This window comes from Aethalodelphis obliquidens, unplaced genomic scaffold, assembly GCF_003676395.1.
Source record: "Aethalodelphis obliquidens isolate GAN/ISIS:26980383/991018 unplaced genomic scaffold, ASM367639v1 scaffold5, whole genome shotgun sequence".
NCBI lineage: Eukaryota > Metazoa > Chordata > Mammalia > Artiodactyla > Delphinidae > Aethalodelphis > Aethalodelphis obliquidens.
Window position 1 is genome coordinate 40,964,030 of NW_020837949.1, and position 19,639 is coordinate 40,983,668.

General features: G+C 37.5%; 1 protein-coding gene across 8 annotated transcripts in view; it reads left to right on the forward strand.

The window, feature by feature from the left end:
• MATCAP2 (microtubule associated tyrosine carboxypeptidase 2) overlaps nt 1–19,639 on the forward strand; it is a 73,593-nt gene that overhangs the window by 27,322 nt on the left and 26,632 nt on the right. For 7 of the 8 annotated variants that reach the window (XR_003431931.1, XM_027102186.1, XM_027102185.1 and 4 more), the window contains 3 exons: nt 3,356–3,499; nt 4,175–4,307; nt 4,857–5,162. Coding sequence is in view for 7 of the 8 variants with exons in the window: in XM_027102186.1 (XP_026957987.1) it covers nt 3,356–3,499; nt 4,175–4,307; nt 4,857–5,162 (583 nt within the window). In the remaining variant the exon portion in view is untranslated. The remainder of the gene's footprint in view (nt 1–3,355; nt 3,500–4,174; nt 4,308–4,856; nt 5,163–19,639) is intronic. The other variant, XM_027102187.1, reaches the window with a different exon arrangement.

Here is a 19,639-nt window from a genome sequence, read left to right on the forward strand (position 1 = left end):
CAAGTAATATTGGGAGATGTAGTTTTCTGATTAACTTAAATGATGATATTAATGGAGAAGAGCGATCTGACGTAAAATTTATTGCCTCTTAAAAGTGTTAACCATGCGGAGGTGTGTGAAAGCTTGATTCTTAAAGTGATACAGATATTGATTCTCTGAGCTCTAGGGGGAGAGGGTGGACTCTTTTTTCCTGTAAAAAAACAAACAAAAACTTGTAAGGAGATGTGGGTCAAAGGGTACCAACTTTCAGTTATAAACTGAATAAGTTCTGGGTATCTAATATATAGCGTGATGATTATAGGTAATAATAGTATGTTGTATACTTGAAGTTTGCTAAGATCTTAGATGTTCCCACCACATTAAAGAAATGTAACTATATGAGGTGATGGATTTGTAAATTAACTTGATTGCAGTAATCATTTCATAGTGTTTACCCATATTAAGTCATCGCATTGTACACCCTAAACACCTGATTGTAGAACCTAAATATATACAATTTTTATTTGTCAATCATACCTCAGTGAAGCTGGAAAAACTGACTTTTTCCTTTGCATATTGTAAACCATTTTGAAAACTTCTGTATAGTGCAAATAATTAAACATCAGTGCAACACATTATCCCTTCTCAAACATGAGCATGATATCATGTAGCCTTTGGGTATATCCTTCCAGGCTTCCTTGTGCCTTTTTAAAATTGCTTATTGCCTTTTTTCCCCCCAAATTGAGATCATACTTGTAAAAATTTTCGTGGCCTGCAAGAGGTTGCATAAGGAAGCAGAAATTGTTGTAACACAAAAATGTTCACTGATGAAGTAACCACTGAACATTCCTGACTTCTCTCTTAAAACTTGAATTTGTTCACCTATCCAACCACTGTCTCTCTCTCTGTGCTGGGGTCTATTTAATGCAGATGGATTGGGAAGTCAGTGAAGGATACTGGAGATCTGTGTGGTCACTGACAAATTTGTCTAGGTTGGACCAGTTGAAAAACTAATAAAGAAAAATATCTAGAGATGACAACAGGATGGGTACTTCAGTGAAGAATGACTGTACATGACATATTAAGATAAGCTTTTGGGAACATCCACGTAGCTCTCATGAAGGATTGCTGCCATGATGGTGCCATGTAAGTCATGCAATGGAAAATGATGTGCTATTGCATATCATTTTGACAGAAAAATTACATCCCCTCCAAAAAAAACTCCCACTATTTTTATTCATTCTTTGATTATTTAATAATTAGTTGATAAGTATAAAGGTTGCCTCAGTGTTGTTAAACTGCCAAGGTAATTTTTTTTAATCTTGTACTTTTTCAGGGTAAATTTTCAATCAAATCTTTGTTCCCTGTTATGAATATGAACAAATACTTATTATGAGTGTGAATACTTAATAGCCTTCTACTAAGTACCATTTATTGATGATAACAAGGGTCACCTGTATTTAAGTTTTTCTAAAGTCTCTAGACTGTTATAATAAATAGTAACCAGATAACCACATTTTCCTACTGAGTAAGCATATGCTAGAAAAGCTAGTTTTATCCTAAGTTAAGTACATACTTTTAAAAACCTATACGCACAAGTTATAATAAAAAATTTCTTTAACTTTTTTTAGGTCTAATTATAAGTTCAGTATAGAAGGTACCACTTCTGTCTCTTATGGAATTAAGGCAAAATTTCTCAGATTCGTCTAACTCTGATATATTGACGACTAGTGACCATTAGACTGGTGTATGCAAATACCTTAGCTAATCTGCTAAATGGGCTTTTAATTATGTGCTAACTTGTTCTTTTAATTATCCTAGTTGTCATATAAATAAATTAGCCTCTGGGGTATTTGCTGTGTTCCCATTCTCTGAGATCCTTCTGGCTTTCTACTGTGCAGGTGAATCACCTGGAATCTTGTTAAAATGCAGATTCTGATTCAGTATGCATGTAGCTTGGAGGCAGGCAAAATTCCAAATTTGAAGCCAGCTTCCAGAACAATGCCAGTGCCAATGCTGCCGGCTTTTCAACCACATTTTGAATATCAAGGCTTTTAATAGCAACTTTGGGAATGCAAGCCAGGCAAACTTGTTGAAGCCATTTCTTGTTATGATAACTTTATGATTCACTCCTAGTTTATTAGTAATATATATTTTTCCTGTGGGGATATATATATTTACTTATAACTTGTAGCACATGAGTTTTACTGTAGTTTTTGTGTTGGGCATGTCATCTACAGTGGTATTTATAAAGAATGGTAACATACTGATGATGATGATGTAATACTTGACATGTATTGACTACTTATGTCTGACACTGTGCTTTACAAAGTTTAGCTAAATTTTCTCAACAAAACCATGCCGTAGACATTATTGTTGTTATCCCCATTTACTAATGAGGAGGCTTGGTAACAAGTTTAATGACTTGCCCAGAGCCACACAACCAGAAGGTGGCAGAGCCAGGATGTCAGCTCAGGTAGTCTGACTCTAGAGCTTGTACTTTTAATCTCTTTACTAGTCTGACAACAGATAGAAAGCATAGGCTTAATATAATATCAGGTATCTGAATTTTCTAGCTTCTGTCACCATTCATATAAGATACATTTGAATTTTCTAGCTTTCTCCCAAAAGACCTTTGAATAGCATTTTCCTTCCTTATGTTTTCATTTTTTTGTGGCTTTCCCATAGATACTGATGATCTGTGATTTGTTACCAGTTTTTTTAGTCTTCCTTTTTGTATATTTGTGCTTAGAGAAAAAGATCTCAACTTTCATATTCTTTTGATATGAAAATTTATGAAGAATGAAAAGTTAGATAGTACCCTGCCAAGAATGAAAGATAAAAGTGTTTTTAGTAATGTTGAGATTATGTGTTTCTGCCAAGGAGTAGTAGCCCAGGAAAACATCAGGTTCTATAGGATCATCACAAAAGAATGGTTGATTCTTCTGTGTGTGCTTAAAAATTGGGAATTTTTTTCTTTATCCAAATGGTAATTATATTCTAGTAATTAGTCTGGAGACATACCTTCTGAGTTCTCCTGAAAAACCACCAGAAAACCACCAGATGGTCTTAGAGAAGCCAAGAGAAACTGAGAACTCTGCCTTAGCTTCTCAGCCTGTTAGATGTTGACAGTTGTGTAGTGCTTGAGCCTTCATCCCGTGTTAAGAAATAAGTATGTACACAGGTGTTTGTAAAAATATATGAAAATGAGTGAAAGCTGTTTAGGATTAGAAAAATATGTTAACCGTAGCTGCAATTTGATTTGGAAATCGGTAAGCACAGAACAGGTCATGATAAATAAGAATATAACTAGGTCATTACTCATGTCGAAGTAATAGAAGGCTGTTTACTTTCATTATCTCTGTTTCTTTTACAGTCCATCAATATTATGGAACTGACTTTACAAAAGTATGGAAGCTATGAAAAATTTGAACAGGCCACCGGTGGTAGCCTGCTATCTAAAACTCGAATCTGGAGTCATGTTAGGAAATACATGATGAAAGAAGGCTGCATGGGTGAGGTATGAATCATGAGTAAGCATGACAATTTGAGCATTTTAACTCTCAGTCACTGCCACGTGTTTGTTTTTTCTGCAGGTTTTGTTTTCCCAACACTATTTTACTCATTAAATAAGTCACCCAGATTTCTTACTAAATATAAGTCTAAGTTTTTATTGCATTGAATTGTTAATGTTCAGTTTTTTTCTGTTTTTCCATTTTTCTTACTACCATTTTTGTATAGCTTGTAGGATTACGTGAATTGGCTTATGAAAATTATTAATGAAGAGATTTGGCACAGTGACTTCTCTTATTAATGTCCAGTTCCTAGTGTTCATTCTCAAAATAAGCTTTGGCCCAGCAGTGACCAGGACTCTGGCTCCTGTACCTTCCTTTGCATTATTCCAGCCCAGGGGACTATATTTGAGAGCACTGCAGAGGCACAATTTCAGTTCTCTGTGTCTTCCTCTGCACAGCTGTCTACTTTTCTTTCAATCCAGTAAAGGTTCTTGAGTTCCCAAAGGCTCAAAATTCCAAGGGTCTGCATTTCATCTTCTTGGTTTCGGGGAGATTCAAGATGGTGTAAACAAAAGAAAAAGGTGTTAATTTATGGGTCCATTGTTTTCTGTGAAAACTTTCACCCCCTGCCTTCTACGTTTTGTCTTTTATATATATATATTTTAACTCTTGCTCTTTAGATTGTAGTTCACCTCACTGAGGACCTGCTTTCCCGAGCTTCCATGACAGTAGTAAATGGATGTCCAACACTGACCATCAATGTTTGCACCGCACGTGAGCATTGGCTGGAAGGAATGCTGAGGCATGAAATAGGTAGGGGGCAACCCTTCTCCATTTACTCAGTTGTAGTAGCAGAAATTACTTCAAGGACTTGTTTGTTTATAATGCATTTTTTCTTAGTAATATTTGGCAAAAAGTAATGAAATTGTTAGGTGTCACTTGAACTAAAGCTAAGATATTAATGTCTCATTTCAAATTAGATTTTTTAGGGTACCGTATAGCTGTATTAAGCTTGGAGAGTCATTTAACTCCTCTGGATTTCAGTTCCCCCATCTTCAACTGAGGGAATTGAATTAAGTGATCTCTAAGATTCTTTTCAAATATCAAGTCTATAATTCGACTCTTAAAAAGAAAATAAATTGCTGTAAAAGTTATACCTCTTCTAATGAGACATGTAATCCTTCTGAAGGCTGTGTACTCCTTCAAAGCAAAGGGCATTAGTGTCAGATCATTTTCTACTTTCTTTTGATTTGTAGGTACACATCAATTTCGTTTTAGAACTGTTGGTAGAATCTTTTTTGGGAGAAGAATTAAAATAAGAATGGCATTTCTTACTTTTCATGTGCCTTTTCTTCTCCATAGGCACACATTATTTTCGAGGTATTAACAACCTTCAGCAGCCATGGAACAGTTGGACTGGCCGTAAAAAACATGACCTAAAGCCAAACAATCCCACAGAGGAAGGACTGGCAAGTATTCACAGTGTCCTGTTTAGAAAAGACCCCTTTTTATGGAGGGCTGCCCTCCTCTACTACACTGTTTATCGAGCCAGCCACATGTCTTTTTGTGCATTATTCAAAGACATTGGAAAGTTTGTCAAGGACCCCAATACAAGATGGGATTATTGTGTACGAGCCAAGAGGGGATGGACTGATACCTCTCAACCAGGTGTGTGTCCCTTGACAGTAGATTTTATGATTTATTGGGTAATTGTCTTTTTTTTTGAATTTTATTTTATAAAACAGCAGAATTTTATTTCCTAAAAGAGCAGGTTCTCACTAGTTATCCATTTTATACATATTAATGTATATATGTCAATCCCAATCTCCCAATTCATCACACCACCACCACCACCCTTGTGCCGCTTTCCCTCCTTGGTGTCCATACGTTTGTTCCCTACATCTGTCTCTCAATTTCTGCCCTGCAGACCGGTTCGTTTCTACCATTTTTCTAAGTTCCACATATATGCGTTAATATACAATATTTGTTTTTCTCTTTCTTACTTCACTCTGTATGACAGTCTCTAGATTGATCCATGTCTCTACAAATGACCCAATTTCATACCTTTTTATGGCTGAGTAATATTCCATTCTGTATATGTACCACATTTTCTTTATCCATTTGTCTGTTCATGGGCATTTAGGTTGCTTCCATGACCTGGCTATTGTAAATAGTGCTGCAATGAACATTGGGGTACAAGTGTCTTTGAATTATAGTTTTCTGTGGGTATATGCCCAGGAGTGTGATTGGTGGGTCATATGGTAATTCTATTTTTAGTTTTTTAAGGAACTTCCATACTGTTCTCCATAGTGGCTGTATCAATTTACATTCCCACCAACAGTGCAAGAGGGTTCCCTTTTCCCCACACCCTCTCCAGCATATGTTGTTTGTAGATTTTCTGATGATGCCCATTCTAACTGGTGTGAGGTGATACCTCATTGTAGTTTTGATTTGCATTTTCTCTAATAATTAGTGATCTTGACCAGCTTTTGATGTGCTTCTTTGCCATCTGAATGTCTTCTTAGGAGAAATGTCTATTTAGGTCTTCCGCCCATTTTTGGATTGGGTTGTTTGTTTTCTTAATATTGAGCTGCATGAGCTGCTTGTAAACTTTGGAGATTAATCCTTTGTCAGTTGCTTCATTTGCAAATATTTTCTCCCATTGTGAGGGTTGTCTTTTTATCTTGCTTATGGTTTCCTTTGCTGTGCAACTGCTTTGAAGTTTCATTAGGTCCAATTTGTTTATTTTTGTTTTGATTTCCATTACCCTAGGAGGTGGCTCAAAAAAGATCTTGCTGTGATTTATGTCAAAGAGTGTTCTTCCTATGTTTTCCTCTAAGAGTTTTATAGTGTCCGGTCTTACATTTAGGTCTCTAATCCATTATGAGTTTATTTTTGTGTATGGTGTTAGAGAGTGTTCTGATTTCATTCTTTTACATGTAGCTGTCCAGTTTTCCCAGCACCACTTATTGAAGAGACTGTCTTTTCTCCATTGTGTATCCTTGCCTCCTTTGTCATAGATTAGTTGACCATATGTGTGTGTGTTTATCTCTGGGCTTTCTATGCTATTCTATTAATCTATATTTCTGTTTTTGTGCCAGTACCACACTGTCTTGATTACTGTAGCTTTGTAGTATAGTCTGAAGTCTGGGAGCCTGATTCCTCCAGCTCCATTTTTCTTTCTCAAGATTGCTTTGGCTATTTGGGGTCTTTTGTGTTTCCATACAAATTATGAAATTTTTTGTTCTAGTTCTGTGAAAAATGCCATTGGTAGTCTGATAGGGATTTAATTGAATCTGTAGATTGTTTTGGGTAGTATAGTCATTTTCATAATGTTGATTCTCCAATCCAAGAGTATGATATATCTCTCCATCTGTTTGTATCATCTTTAGTTCCTTTCATCAATGTCTTACAGTTTTCTGCATACGGGTCTTTTGTCTCCTTAGGTAGGTTTATTCCTAGGAATTTTATTCTTTTTGTTGCGGTGGTAAACAGGAGTGTTTTCTTAATTTCTCTTTCAGATTTTTCATCATAGTGTATAGGAATGCAAGAGATTTCTGTGCATTAATTTTGTATCCTGCAACTTTACCAGATTCATTGATTAGCTCTAGTAGTTTTCTGGTGGTATCTTTAGGATTCTCTATGTATAGTATCATGTCATCTGCAAACAGTGACAGCTTTACTTCTTCTTTTCCAATTTGTATTCCTTTTATTTCTTTTTCTTCTCTGATTGCCGTGGCTAGGACTTCCAAAACTGCGTTGAATACTAGTGGTGAGAGTGGACATCCTTGTCTTGTTCCTGATCTTAGAGGAAATGCTTTCAGTTTTTCACCATTGAGAATGATGTTGGCTGTGGGTTGGTCATATATGGCCTTTATTTTGATTGAGGTAGGTTCCCTCTCTGCCCACCTTCTGGAGAGTTTTTATAAATGGATGTTGAATTTTGTCAAAACCTTTTTCTGCATCTATTGAGATGATCATATGGTTTTTATTCTTCAATTTGTTAATATGGTGTATCACATTGATTTTGCGTATATTGAAGAATCCTTGCATCCCTGGCGTAAATTCCACTTGATCGTGGTGTATGATCCTTTTAATGTGTTGTTGGGTTTTGTTTGCTAGTATTTTGTTGAGGATTTTTGCATCTGTGTTCATCAGTGATATTGGTCTGTAGTTTTCTTTCTTTGTGACATCTTTGTCTGGTTTTGGTATCAGGGTGATGGTGGCCTCATAGAATAAGTTTGGGAGTGTTCCTCTGCTATATTTTGGAAGAGTTTGAAAAGGACAGGTGTTAGCTCTTCTCTAAATGTTTGATAGAATTCGCCTGTGAAGCATCTGGTCCTGGGTTTTTGTTTGTTGGAAGATTTTTAATCACAGTCTCAATTTCAGTGCTTGTGACTGGTCTGTTTATATTTTCTGTTTCTTCCTGGTTCAGTCTCGGAAGGTTGTGCTTTTCTAAGGATTTGTCCATTTCTTCCAGGGTGTCCATTTTATTGGCATAGAGTTGCTTGTAGTAATCTCTCAAGATCCTTTGTATTTCTGCAGTGTCAGTTGTTACTTCTTCTTTTTCACTTCTAAATCTATTGATTTGAGTCCTCTTCCTTTTTTTCTTGATGAGCCTGACTAATGGTTTATCAATTTTGTTTATCTTCTCAAAGAAGCAGCTTTTAGTTTTATTGATCTTTGCTATTGTTTTCTTTGTTTCTATTTCATATATTTCTGCTCTGATCGTTATGATTTCTTTCCTTCTACTAACTTTGGGTTTTGTTTGTTCTTCTTTCTCCAGTTCCTTTAGGTGTAAGGTTAGATTGTTTATTTGAGACTTTTCTTGTTTCTTGAGGTAGGCTTGTATTGCTATAAACTTCCCTCTTACAACTGCTTTTGCTGTATCCCATAGGTTTTGGATCGTCGTGTTTTCATTGTCATTTGTCTCTAGGTACTTTTTGATTTCCTCTTAGATTTCTTCAGTAATCTCTTGGTTATTTAGTAACGTATTGTTTAGCCTCCATGTTTTTGTGTTGTTTATGTTTTTTTCCCTATAATTGATTTCTAATCTCATAGCATTGTGGTCAGAAAAGATACTTTATATGATTTCAGTTTTCTTAAATTTACTGAGGCTTGATTTGTGACCCAAGATGTGATCTATCCTGGACGATGTTCTGTGCGCACTTGAGAAGAATGTGTAATCTGCTGTTTTTGGATGGAATGTCCTATAAAAATCAATTAAATCTATCTAGTCTGTTGTGTCATTTAAAGCTTGTGTTTCCTTATTAATTTTCTGTTTGGATGATTTGTCCACTGGTGTAAGTGAGGTGTTAAAGTCCCCCCCTATTATTGTGTTACTGTCAATTTCCTCTTCTATAACTGTTAGCAGTTGCCTTATGTATTGAGGTGCTCCTGTGTTGGGTGCATATATGTTTATAATTGTTATAGCTTCTTCTTGGATTGATCCCTTGATCATTATATAGTGTCCTTCCTTGTCTCTTGTAACATTCTTTATTTTAAAGTCTATTTTATCTGGTATGAGTATTGCTACTCCAGCTTTGTTTTGATTTCCATTTGCAGGGAATATCTTTTTCCATCCCCTCACTTTAAGCCTGTATGTGTCCCTAGGTATGAAGTGGGTCTCTTGGAGACAGCATATAAATGGGAATTGTTTTTGTATCCATTCAGCGAGCTTGCGTCTTTTGGTTGGAGCATTTAATCGATTCACATTTAAGGTAATTATCGATATGTATGTTCCTATTACCATTTTCTTAATTGTTTTGTGTTTGTTATTGTAGGTTCTTTACTTCTTTTGTGTTTCCCACTTAGAGAAGTTCCTTTAGCATTTGTTGTAGAGCTGGTTTGGTGGTGCTGAATTCTCTTAGCTTTTGCTTGTCTGTAAAGCTTTTGATTTCTCCATCGAATCTGAATGAGATCCTTGCCGGTTAGAGTAACCTTGGTTGTAGGTTCTTCCCTTTCATCACTTTAAATATATCGTGCCACTCCCTTCTGGTTTGTAGAGTTTCTGCTGAGAAATCAGCTGTTAACCTTATGGGAGTTCCCTTGTATGTTATTTGTCTTTTTTCCCTTGATGCTTTCAGTAATTTTTGTTTGTCTTTAATTTTTTCCAATTTGATTACTATGTGTCTCGGTGTGTTTCTCCTTTGGTTTATCCTGTATGGGACTGTCTGCACTTCCTGGGTTTAGGTAGCTATGTCCTTTCCCATATTAAGGAAGTTTTTGACTATAATCTCTTCAAATATTTCCTCAGGTCCTTTCTCTCTCCTCCTTCTGGGACCCTATAATGTGAATGTTGTTGCATTTAATGTTGTCCCAGAGGTCTCTTAGGCTGTCTTCATTTCTTTTCATTCTTTTTTCTTTATTCTCTTCCACAGCAGTGAATTCCACCATTCTGTCTTCCAGGTCACTTATCCGTTCTTCTGCCTCAGTTATTCTGCTATTGATTCCTTCTAGTGTATTTTTCATTTCAGTTACTGTATTGTTCATCTCTGTTTGTTTGTTCTTTAATTCGTCTAGGTGTTTGTTCTTTAATTCTTCTAGGTCTTTGTTAAACGTTTCTTGCATCATCTCGATCTTTGCCTCCATTCTTTTTCCGAGGTCCTGAATCATCTTCACTATCATTATTCTCAATACTTTTTCTGGAAGGTTGTCTATCTCCACTTCATTTAGTTGTTTTTCTGCGGTTTTATCTTGTTCCTTCATCTGGTACATAGCCCTCTGCATTTTCATCTTGTATATCTTTCTGTGAATGTGTTTTTTGTTCCACAGGCTGCAGGATTGTAGTTGTTGCTTCTGCTGTCTGCCTTCTTGGTGGATGAGGCTATCTAAGAGGCTTGAGCAAGTTTCCTGTTGGGAGGGACTGTGGTGGGTAGAGCTGGCTGTTGTTCTGGTAGGCAGAGCTCAGTAAAACTTTAATCTGCTTGTCTGCTGATAGGGGGCTGGGTTCCCTCCCTGTTGGTTGTTTGGCCTGAGGCTCTTTGGTGGGGCTAATGGCAGACTCTGGGAGGGCTCACGTCAAGGAGTACTTCCCAGAACTTCTGCTGCCAGTGTCCTTGTCCTCACGGTGAGACAAAGCCACTCCCCGCCTCTGCAGGAGACCCTCCAACACTAGCACGTAGGTCTGGATCAGTCTCTTTTGGGGTCACTGCTCCTTCCCCTGGGTCCTGATGTGCACCCTACTTTGTGTGTGCCCTCCAAGAGTGGAGTCTTTGTTTCCCCAAGTCCTGTCGAAGTCCTGCAATCAAATCCCGCTAGCCTTCAAAGTGATTCTCTAGGAGTTTCTCTTCCCGTTGCCGGACCCCCAGGTTGGGAAGCCTGACGTGGGGCTCAGAACCTTCACTCCAGTGGGTGGACTTCTGTGGTATAAGTGTTCTCCAGTTTGTAAGTCACCCACTCAGCAGTTAATGGGATTTGATTTTATTGTGATTGCACCCCTCGTACTGTCTCATTGTGGCTTCTCCTTTGTCTTTGGATGTGGGGTATCTTTTTTGATGAGTTCCAGTGTCTTCCTGTTGATGATTGTTCAGCAGTTAGTTGACCCTCAGGCTGACTTTCACTAACCCCTTCCTTAGGCACCAAGGGCAGGGCTTATTTACAGGCTTAAGAAAGGAGTCCCTTGTGTCTTCTGATAACAGAGTTCAAACTTGCATTTGGCCCTCAAGCAGCAAGCAACCTGCTTTTAAGCCTAAGTCTCGCTTTGATCTTATCTTCCATCCATTTCTCCATGTCCTCCAGGTGCCGACTCAGCGGCGGCCATGCACACTCACTCTGGCTGGGGCTCACGATCCCCTCTCTCCATTTGGCTCCTGCAGGAGCCGGGTTCGGCTGCGGTGGGCACAGTGCAAGTGGGCGGCTCCGTGCCTGGCTCACTGGCTGCAGGACTGGGTAATCGTCTATTGATTTTGGATATATCCTAATCTTCCCATCAGAGAATCCACTCAACTATAAAAAATTAAACCTTTGTTACTTGAGGTCAGTTCTAGTTTTTGCAAACCACATTTTGTTAGCATTATTTTTCCCATCTTGTTTTGAAAATTTTCAAACCTACAGAAATAGGGAAATAATGAAGGAATTAACACTTCTATACCCTTCCTCTGGATTCACCAATTGTTAATATTTTGCCATTTTTGCTTTCTCTCTTCCTCTCTGACTTTAAAAACAGCTTTATTGAGATGTATAATTCACATGACATATAATTCACCCATTTAAAATGTACAGTTCAGTGATTTTTATAATATTTGTGGAGTTGCGCAGCCAACACCACTAATCTAATTCCGGAACGTGTCATCACCCAAAAAGAAATTTGTACCCATTAGCAGTCATTACCTACTCTCTCTCCCTATTGCTCCTAGTGATAAATAACCATTAATCTGCTTTTATTAGTTTTGCCTGTTTTTAACATTTCATATAAATGAAATCATATAATATACGATCCTTTGTGGCTGGCTTCTTTTACTTAGCATAATATTTATTTATTTTTACTTATAATATTTTTAAAGTTTGTTCATATTGTAGCATGTATCAGTATATCAATCCTTTTTATTACTGAATAATAATCCAGTGCATGGATATGACACCTTTTATTTATCCTTTCACCAGTTAATGGGCATTTGGGTTGTTTCCACTTTTTGGCTATTATGAATAATGCTATTATGAGCCTTCATTCATAAGTTTATGCTGGTAATTCTCTTGAGTATATGCTTAGGAGTGGAATTTTGGGGTTATATGATAACTCTGTGCTCAACCTTTTGAGGAACTGCCACCGTTTCCAAAGTGAATGCACCATTTTACATTCCCACTGCAGTGTATGATGATTTCTATTTCTCCAAATCCTCACCAACACCTACTATTTTCATTTTTTAAATTAATATTATAACCATTCCTAGTGGGTGTGAAGTGGTTAACTCACTGTGGTTTAGATTTGAATTTTCCTGGTGACTAGTGATGTTGAGTATCTTTTCATGTGATTATTGGCTATTTATGTATTTTCTTTGGAGAACCGTCTGTTCAGATCATTTACCCATTTTTAATTGGTTTGCTTTTTATTATTGAGGTGTAAGGGTTTTTTGTGTATTCTAGATAAAAATCTCTTATCAGATAATCATTTACAAATATTTTCTACTACTCTGTAGTCTTCTCACTTTCTTGATGCTATTCTCTGTGACTTTTTAAAAGCAAGTTGTACACTTGGCATTTCATCCCTTAAAAACTTGAGCATGCATCTCCTAAGACTAAAAACATTCTCTTCTACTTAAAACAGTATCATTATCACACTTAAGAAAGTGAGTGGTAATTCAGCAATATCAACTACCCCATATATGGTGTTTAAATTTCCCCAACTGTTCCAAAAATGTCTTTATAGGTGTTAAAAAAAAAAAAAAATCTAGGTCCAGTAAGGGTTCATGCATTAGTTTTGGTGGCAATGTCCCTTTAGCCACTTTTAATAGGGAGAGATCTTGAACACTGTATTTTTTGTTTCTCATCATACTGACTTCTTTTTTGTTTTTTAAAAAAATTTTTTAATATTTTATATTGGACTATAGTTGATTAGCAATGTTGTTAGTTTCAGGTGTACAGTGAAGTGTTTCAGTTATACGTATACATTTATCCTTTTTAAAGTTCTTTACCTATTTAGTTATTACAGAATTTGACCATAGTTCCCTTTGCTATACAGTAGGTCCTTGTTGGTTATTTACTTTCATTATTGTCGTGTATATATGTCAGTCCCAAACTGCTAGTTTAACCCTGCCCCCTACCATTCCCCTTTGTTAACCATAAGTTTGTACTCTAAGTCTGTGAATCTGTTTCTGTTTTGGAAATAACTTTATTTGTATCATTTTCTTGATTCCCCATATAGCAATATCACAATATATTTGTCTTTCTCTGTCTGACTGACTTCACTAAGTACGATAATCTCCAGGTCCATTCATGTTGCTGCCAGTGGCATTATTTCATTCTTTTTAATGGATGAATATTCCATTGGACATATTTACCACATCTTCTTTATCCACTTTTCTGTTGATGGACATTTAGGTTGCTTCCATGTCTTGGTTACTGTAAGCAGTGTGGCAATGAACATTGGGGTGCATGTATCCTTTCAAACCATGGTTTTTGCCAGATATGTGCCCAGGAGTGGCATTGCTGGATCATATGGTAGCTCTGTTTTTCATTTTTTTAAGGAACTTCCGTATTGTTCTCCATAGTGGCTGTACCAATTTACGTTCCCACCTACAGTCTAGGAGGGTTCTCTTTCAACTCAGCACCCTCTTCAGCATTTATTGTTTGTAGATTTTTTTTTTCAGGTTCTATTCAGCTCTTTTATTTTAGATATACAGGAAGTCGAGTTCTGGATCCCATGTTTGTACATTTTTGATGATGGCCATTCTGACTGGTGTGAGGTGATACCTCATTGTAGTTTTGATTTGCATTTATCTAATGATTAGCAAAGTTGAGCATCTCTCCATGTGCCTTGTGGCCATCTGTCTGTCTTTGGAGAAATATCTGTCTCGGTCTTCTGCCCATTTTTTGATTGGGTTGTTTGCTTTTTTTGATATTGAGGTTCATGAGCTGTTTGTAAATTTTGGAGATTAATCCCTTGTCGGACGCATCATTTGCCAGTATTTTCTCCCATTGTGTGGGTTGTCTTTCCTTTTGTTTATGATTTCCTCTCCTGTGCAAAAGCTTTTGAGTTTCATTAGGTCCCTTTTTTTTTTTTTACTTTGTAATACTATTTATGTATTTTTTACATCTTATTGGATGGAGTATAATTGCTTTACAGTGTTGTTAGTTTCTGCTGTATAACAAAGTGAATCTGCTGTATGTATACATACATCCCCATAATACCTCCCTCTTGAGCCTGACTCCCACCCTCCCTATCCCGCCTCTTTAGGTGGTCACAAAGCACTGAGCGGATCTCCCTGTGGAATGCAGCTGCTTCCCAGTAGCTATCTATTTTACATTTGGTAGTATATATATACTACTCTCTCACTTCTCTCCAGGTTGCCTTTCCCCCCGCTTGTGTCCTCAAGTCCATTCTCTACCTCTGCATCTTTATTCCTGTCCTGCCCCTAGGTTCTTCAGAACCATTTTTTTTATTCCATATACATGTGTTAGCATACGATATTTGTTTTTCTCTTTCTGACTTACTTCACTCTGTGTGACAGGCTCTAGGTCCATTCACCTCACTACAAATAACTCAATTTCGTTTCTTTTTCTTTTTATTTATTTATCTAATTCTTGAATTTTATTTTTTTTATGCAGCAGGTTCTTACTAGTCATCAATTTTATACACATCAGTGTATACATGTCAATCCCAATCGCCCAATTCATCACACCACCACCACCACCACCCCTCTGCTTTCCCCCCTTGGTGTCCATACGTTTGTTCTCTACATCTGTGTCTCAATTTCTACCCTGCAAACCGGTTCATCTGTACCATTTTTCTAGCTTCCACATAAATGCGTTAATATATGATATTTATTTTTCTCTTTCTGACTTCCTTCACTCTGTATGACAGTCTCTAGATCCATCCACCTCTCAACAAATGACCCAATTTCGTTCCTTTTTATGGCTGAGTAATATTCCATTGTATATATGTACCACATCTTCTTTATCCATTCGTCTGTCGATGTGCATTTACGTTGCTTCCATGCCCTGGCTATTGTAAATAGTGCTGCAGTGAACAATGGGGTGCATGTGTCTTTTTGAATTATAGTTTTCTCTGAGTATACGCCCAGTAGTGGGATTGCTGGATCATATGATAATTCTATGTTAAGTTTTTAAAGGAACCTCCATAATGTTCTCCATAGTGGCTGTATCAATTTATATTCCCAGCAACAGTGCTAGAGGGTTCCCTTTTCTCCACAGTCTCTCCAGCATCTGTTGTTTGTAGATTTTCTGATGATGCCCATTCTAACTGGTGTGAGGTGATACCTCATTGTAGTTTTGATTTGCATTTCTGTAATAATTAGTGATCTTGAGCAGGTTTTCATGTGCTTCTTGGCCATCTGTCTGTCTTCTTTGGAGAAATGTCTGTTTAGGGCTTCTGCCCATTTTTTGGATTGGGTTGTTTGTTTTTTTAATATTAAGCTGCATGAGTTGTTTATATATTTTGGAGATTAATCCTTTGTCCATTGATTCGTTCGCAAATATTTTCTCCCATTCAGAGGGTTGTCTTTTCGTGTTGTTTGTAGTTTCCTTCGCTGTGCAAAAGCTTTTAAGTTTCATTAGGTCCCATGTGTTTATTTTTGTTTTTATTTCCATTACTCTAGGAGATGGATCAAAAAAGGTCTTGCTGTGATTTATGTCAAAGAGTGTTCTTCCTATGTTTTCCTCTAAGAGTTTTATAGTGTCCGGTCTTACATTTAGGTCTCTAATCCTTTATGAGTTTATTTTTGTGTATGGTGTTAGGGAGTGTTCTAATTTCATTCTTTTAAATGTAGCTGTCCAGTTTTCCCAGCACCACTTATTGAAGAGGCTGTCTTTTCTCCATTGTATATTCTTGCCTCCTTTATCAAAAATAAGGTGACCACGTGTACATGGGTTTATCTCTGGGCTTTCTATCTTGTTCCATTGATCTATATTTCTGTTTTTGTGCCAGTACCATACTGTCTTGATTACTGTAGCTTTGTAGTATAGTCTGAAGTCAGGGAGCCTGATTCTTCCAGCTCCGTTTTTCTTTCTCAAGATTGCTTTGGCTATTCGCGTCTTCTGTGTTTCCATACCAATTGTAAAATGTTTTGTTCTAGTTCTATGAAAAATGCCATTGGTAGTTTGATAGGGATTGCATTGAATCTGTAGATTGCTTTGGGTAGTGTAGCCATTTTCACAGTGTTGAGTATTCCCATCCAAGATCATGGTATATCGCTCCATCTGTTTGTATCATCTTTGATTTCTTTCATCAGTGTCTTATAGTTTTCTGCATAGAAGTCTTTTGTCTCCTTAGATAGGTTTATTCCTAGGTATTCTATTCTTTTTATTGCAGTGCTAAATGGGAGTGTTTCCTTAATTTCTCTTTCAGATTTTTCATCATAGTGTATAGGAATGCAAGAGATTTCTGTGCATTAATTTTGTGTCCTTCTACTTTACCAAATTCATTGATTAGCTCTAGTAGTTTTCTGATAGCATCTTTAGGATTCTCTATGTGTAGTATCATGTCATCTGCAAACACTGACAGTTTTACTTCATCTTTTCCAATTTGGATTCCTTATTTCTTTTTCTTATTGCTGTGGCTAAAACTTCCAAAACTATGTTGAATAATAGTGGTGAGAGTGGGCACCCTTGTCTTGTTCCTGATCTTTGAGGAAATGCTTTCAGTTTTTCACCATTGAGAATGATGTTGGCTGTGGGTTGGTCATATATGGCCTTTACTATATTGAGGTAGGTTCCCTCTCTGCCCACTTTCTGGAGAGTTTCTGTCTTGTTTAATGTATCATTTAAAGCTTGTCTTTCCTTATTTATTTGCATTTTGGATGATCTCTCCATTGGTGAAAGTGGGGTGTTAAAATGTCCTACTATGGTTGTGTTACTGTCGATTTCCTCTTTTATGGCTGTTAGTATTTGCCTTATGTATTGAGGTGCTCCTTTGTTGGGTGCATAAATATTTACAATTGCTATATCTTCTTCTTGGATTGATCCCTTGATCATTACGTAGTGTCCTTCTTTGCCTTGTAATAGTCTTTACTTTAAAGTCTATTTTGTCTGATATGAGAATTGCTACTCCAGCTTTCTTTTTTTTTTTTTTTACATCTTTATTGGAGTATACTTGCTTTATAATGGTGTGTTAGTTTCTGCTTTATAACAAAATGAATCAGTTATACATATACATGTGTTCCCATATCTCTTCCCTCTTGCATCTCTCTCCCTCCCACCGTCCCTATCCCACCCCTCTAGGTGGTCACAAAGCACCGAGCTGATCTCCCTGTGCTCTGCGGCTGCCTCCCACCAGCCATCTACTCCACGTTTGGTAGTGTATATATGTCCATGCCACTCTTTCACTTTGTCACAGCCTACCCTTCCCCCTCCCCATATCCTCAAGTCCATTCTCTAGTAGGTCTGTGTCTTTATTCCTGTCTTACCCCTAGGTTCTTCATGACATTTTGTTTTTCTTAAATTCCATATATATGTTAGCATACGGTATTTGTCTTTCTCTTTCTGACTTACTTCACTCTGTATGACAGACTCTAGGTCCATCCACCTCATTACAAATAGCTCAATTTCATTTCTTTTTATGGCTGAGTAATATTCCATTGTATATATGTGCCACATCTTCTCTATCCATTCATCCAATGATGGACACTTAGGTTGTTTCCATCTCCTGGCTATTGTAAATAGAGCTTCAATGAACATTTTGGTACATGACTCTTTTTGAATTATGGTTTTCTCAGGGTATATGCCCAGTAGTGGGATTGCTGGGTCATATGGTCGTTCTATTTGTAGTTTTCTATCCAGCTTTCTTTTGATTTCCATTTGCATGGAATATCTTTTTCCATCCCCTCACTTTCAGTCCGTATGTGACTCTAGATCTGAAGTGGGTATCTTGTAGACAGCATACATATGGGTCTTGTTTCTGTATCCATTGAGCCAGTGTGTGTCTTTTATTTGGAGCATTTAATCCGTTTACATTTAAGGTAATTATCAATATGTATGTTCCTATTACCATTTTCTTAGTTGTTCAGTTGTCTTTTCCTTCTCTTCTGTTCCCTGCCTAGAGAAGTACCTTTAGCATTTGTTGTAAAGCTGGTTTGGTGGTGCTGAATTCTCTTAACTTTTGCTTGTCTGTAAAGGTTTTAATTTCTCCGTCAAATCTGAATGACATCCTTGCTGGGTAGAGTAATCTTGGGTGTAGGTTTTTCCCTTTCATCACTTTAAATATGTCCTGCCACTCCCTTCTGGCTCACAGAGTTTCTGCTGAAAGATCTGCTGTTAACCTTATGGGGATTCCCTTGTATGTTATTTGTTGCTTCTCCCTTGCTCCTTTTAATATTTTTTCTTTGTGATTAATTTTTGGTAGTTTGATTAATATGTGTCTTGGTGTGTTTCTCCTTGGATTTATCCTGTATGGGACTCTTTGTGCTTCCTGGACTTGATTGACTATTTCCTTTCCCATGTTAGGGAAGTTTTCAACTATAATCTCTTCAAATATTTTCTCTGACCCTTTCTTTTTCTCTGCTTCTCTGGGACCCCTGTAATTTGAACGTTGGAGCATTTAATGTTGTCCCAGAGGTCTCTGAGACTGCTCTCAATTCTTTTCATTCTTTTTTTTTATTCTGCTCTGCCACAGTTATTTCCACTATTTTATCTTCCAGGTCACTTATCCATTCTTCTGCCTCAGTTATTCTGCTGTTGATTCCTTCTAGAGTATTTTTAATTTCATTTATTGTGTTGTTCATCTTTTGTTTGCTCTTTAGTTCTTCTAGGGCCTTGTTAAACGTTTCTTGTATTTTCTCCATTCTATTTCCGAGATTTTTGGATCATCTTTACTGTCATGACTCTGAATTCTTTTTCAGGTAGACTGCCTATTTCCTCTTCATTTGTTTGGTCTGGTAGGTTTTTTATCTTGCTCCATCATCTGCTGCATATTTCTCTGTCTTCTCATTTTGTTTAACTTACTGTGTTTGGGGTGTCCTTTTCACAGGCTGAAGGTTCATAGTTCCTCTTATTTCTGGTGTCTGCCCCCAGTGGGTGAGGTTTGTTCAGTGGCTTATGTAGGCTTCCTGATTGGAGGGCCTGGTGCCTGTGTTCTAGAAGATGAGGCTGGATCTTGACCCTCTGGTGGGCAGGGCCACATCCGGTGGTGTGTTTGGGGGTGTCTGTGAACTTCGTATGACGTTAGGCAGCCTCTCTGCTAATGGGTGGGGTTGTGTTCCTGTCTTGCTAGTTGTTTGGCATGGGGCATCCATCACTGGAGCTTGCTGGCCGTTGAGTGGAGCTGGGTCTTAGTGTTGAGATGGAGATCTCTGGGAGAGCTCTCGCTGACTAATATTACATGGAAGGTCTCTGGTGGTGCAACGTCCTGGACTCGGCTCTCTCACCTCAGGGGCTCAGGCCTGACACCCTGCCAGAGCACCAACACTGCCAGCTGCACAACTCAGAAGAAAAGGAAGAAAAAAAAAATGGACAGAACTCCACGACAAATGGTA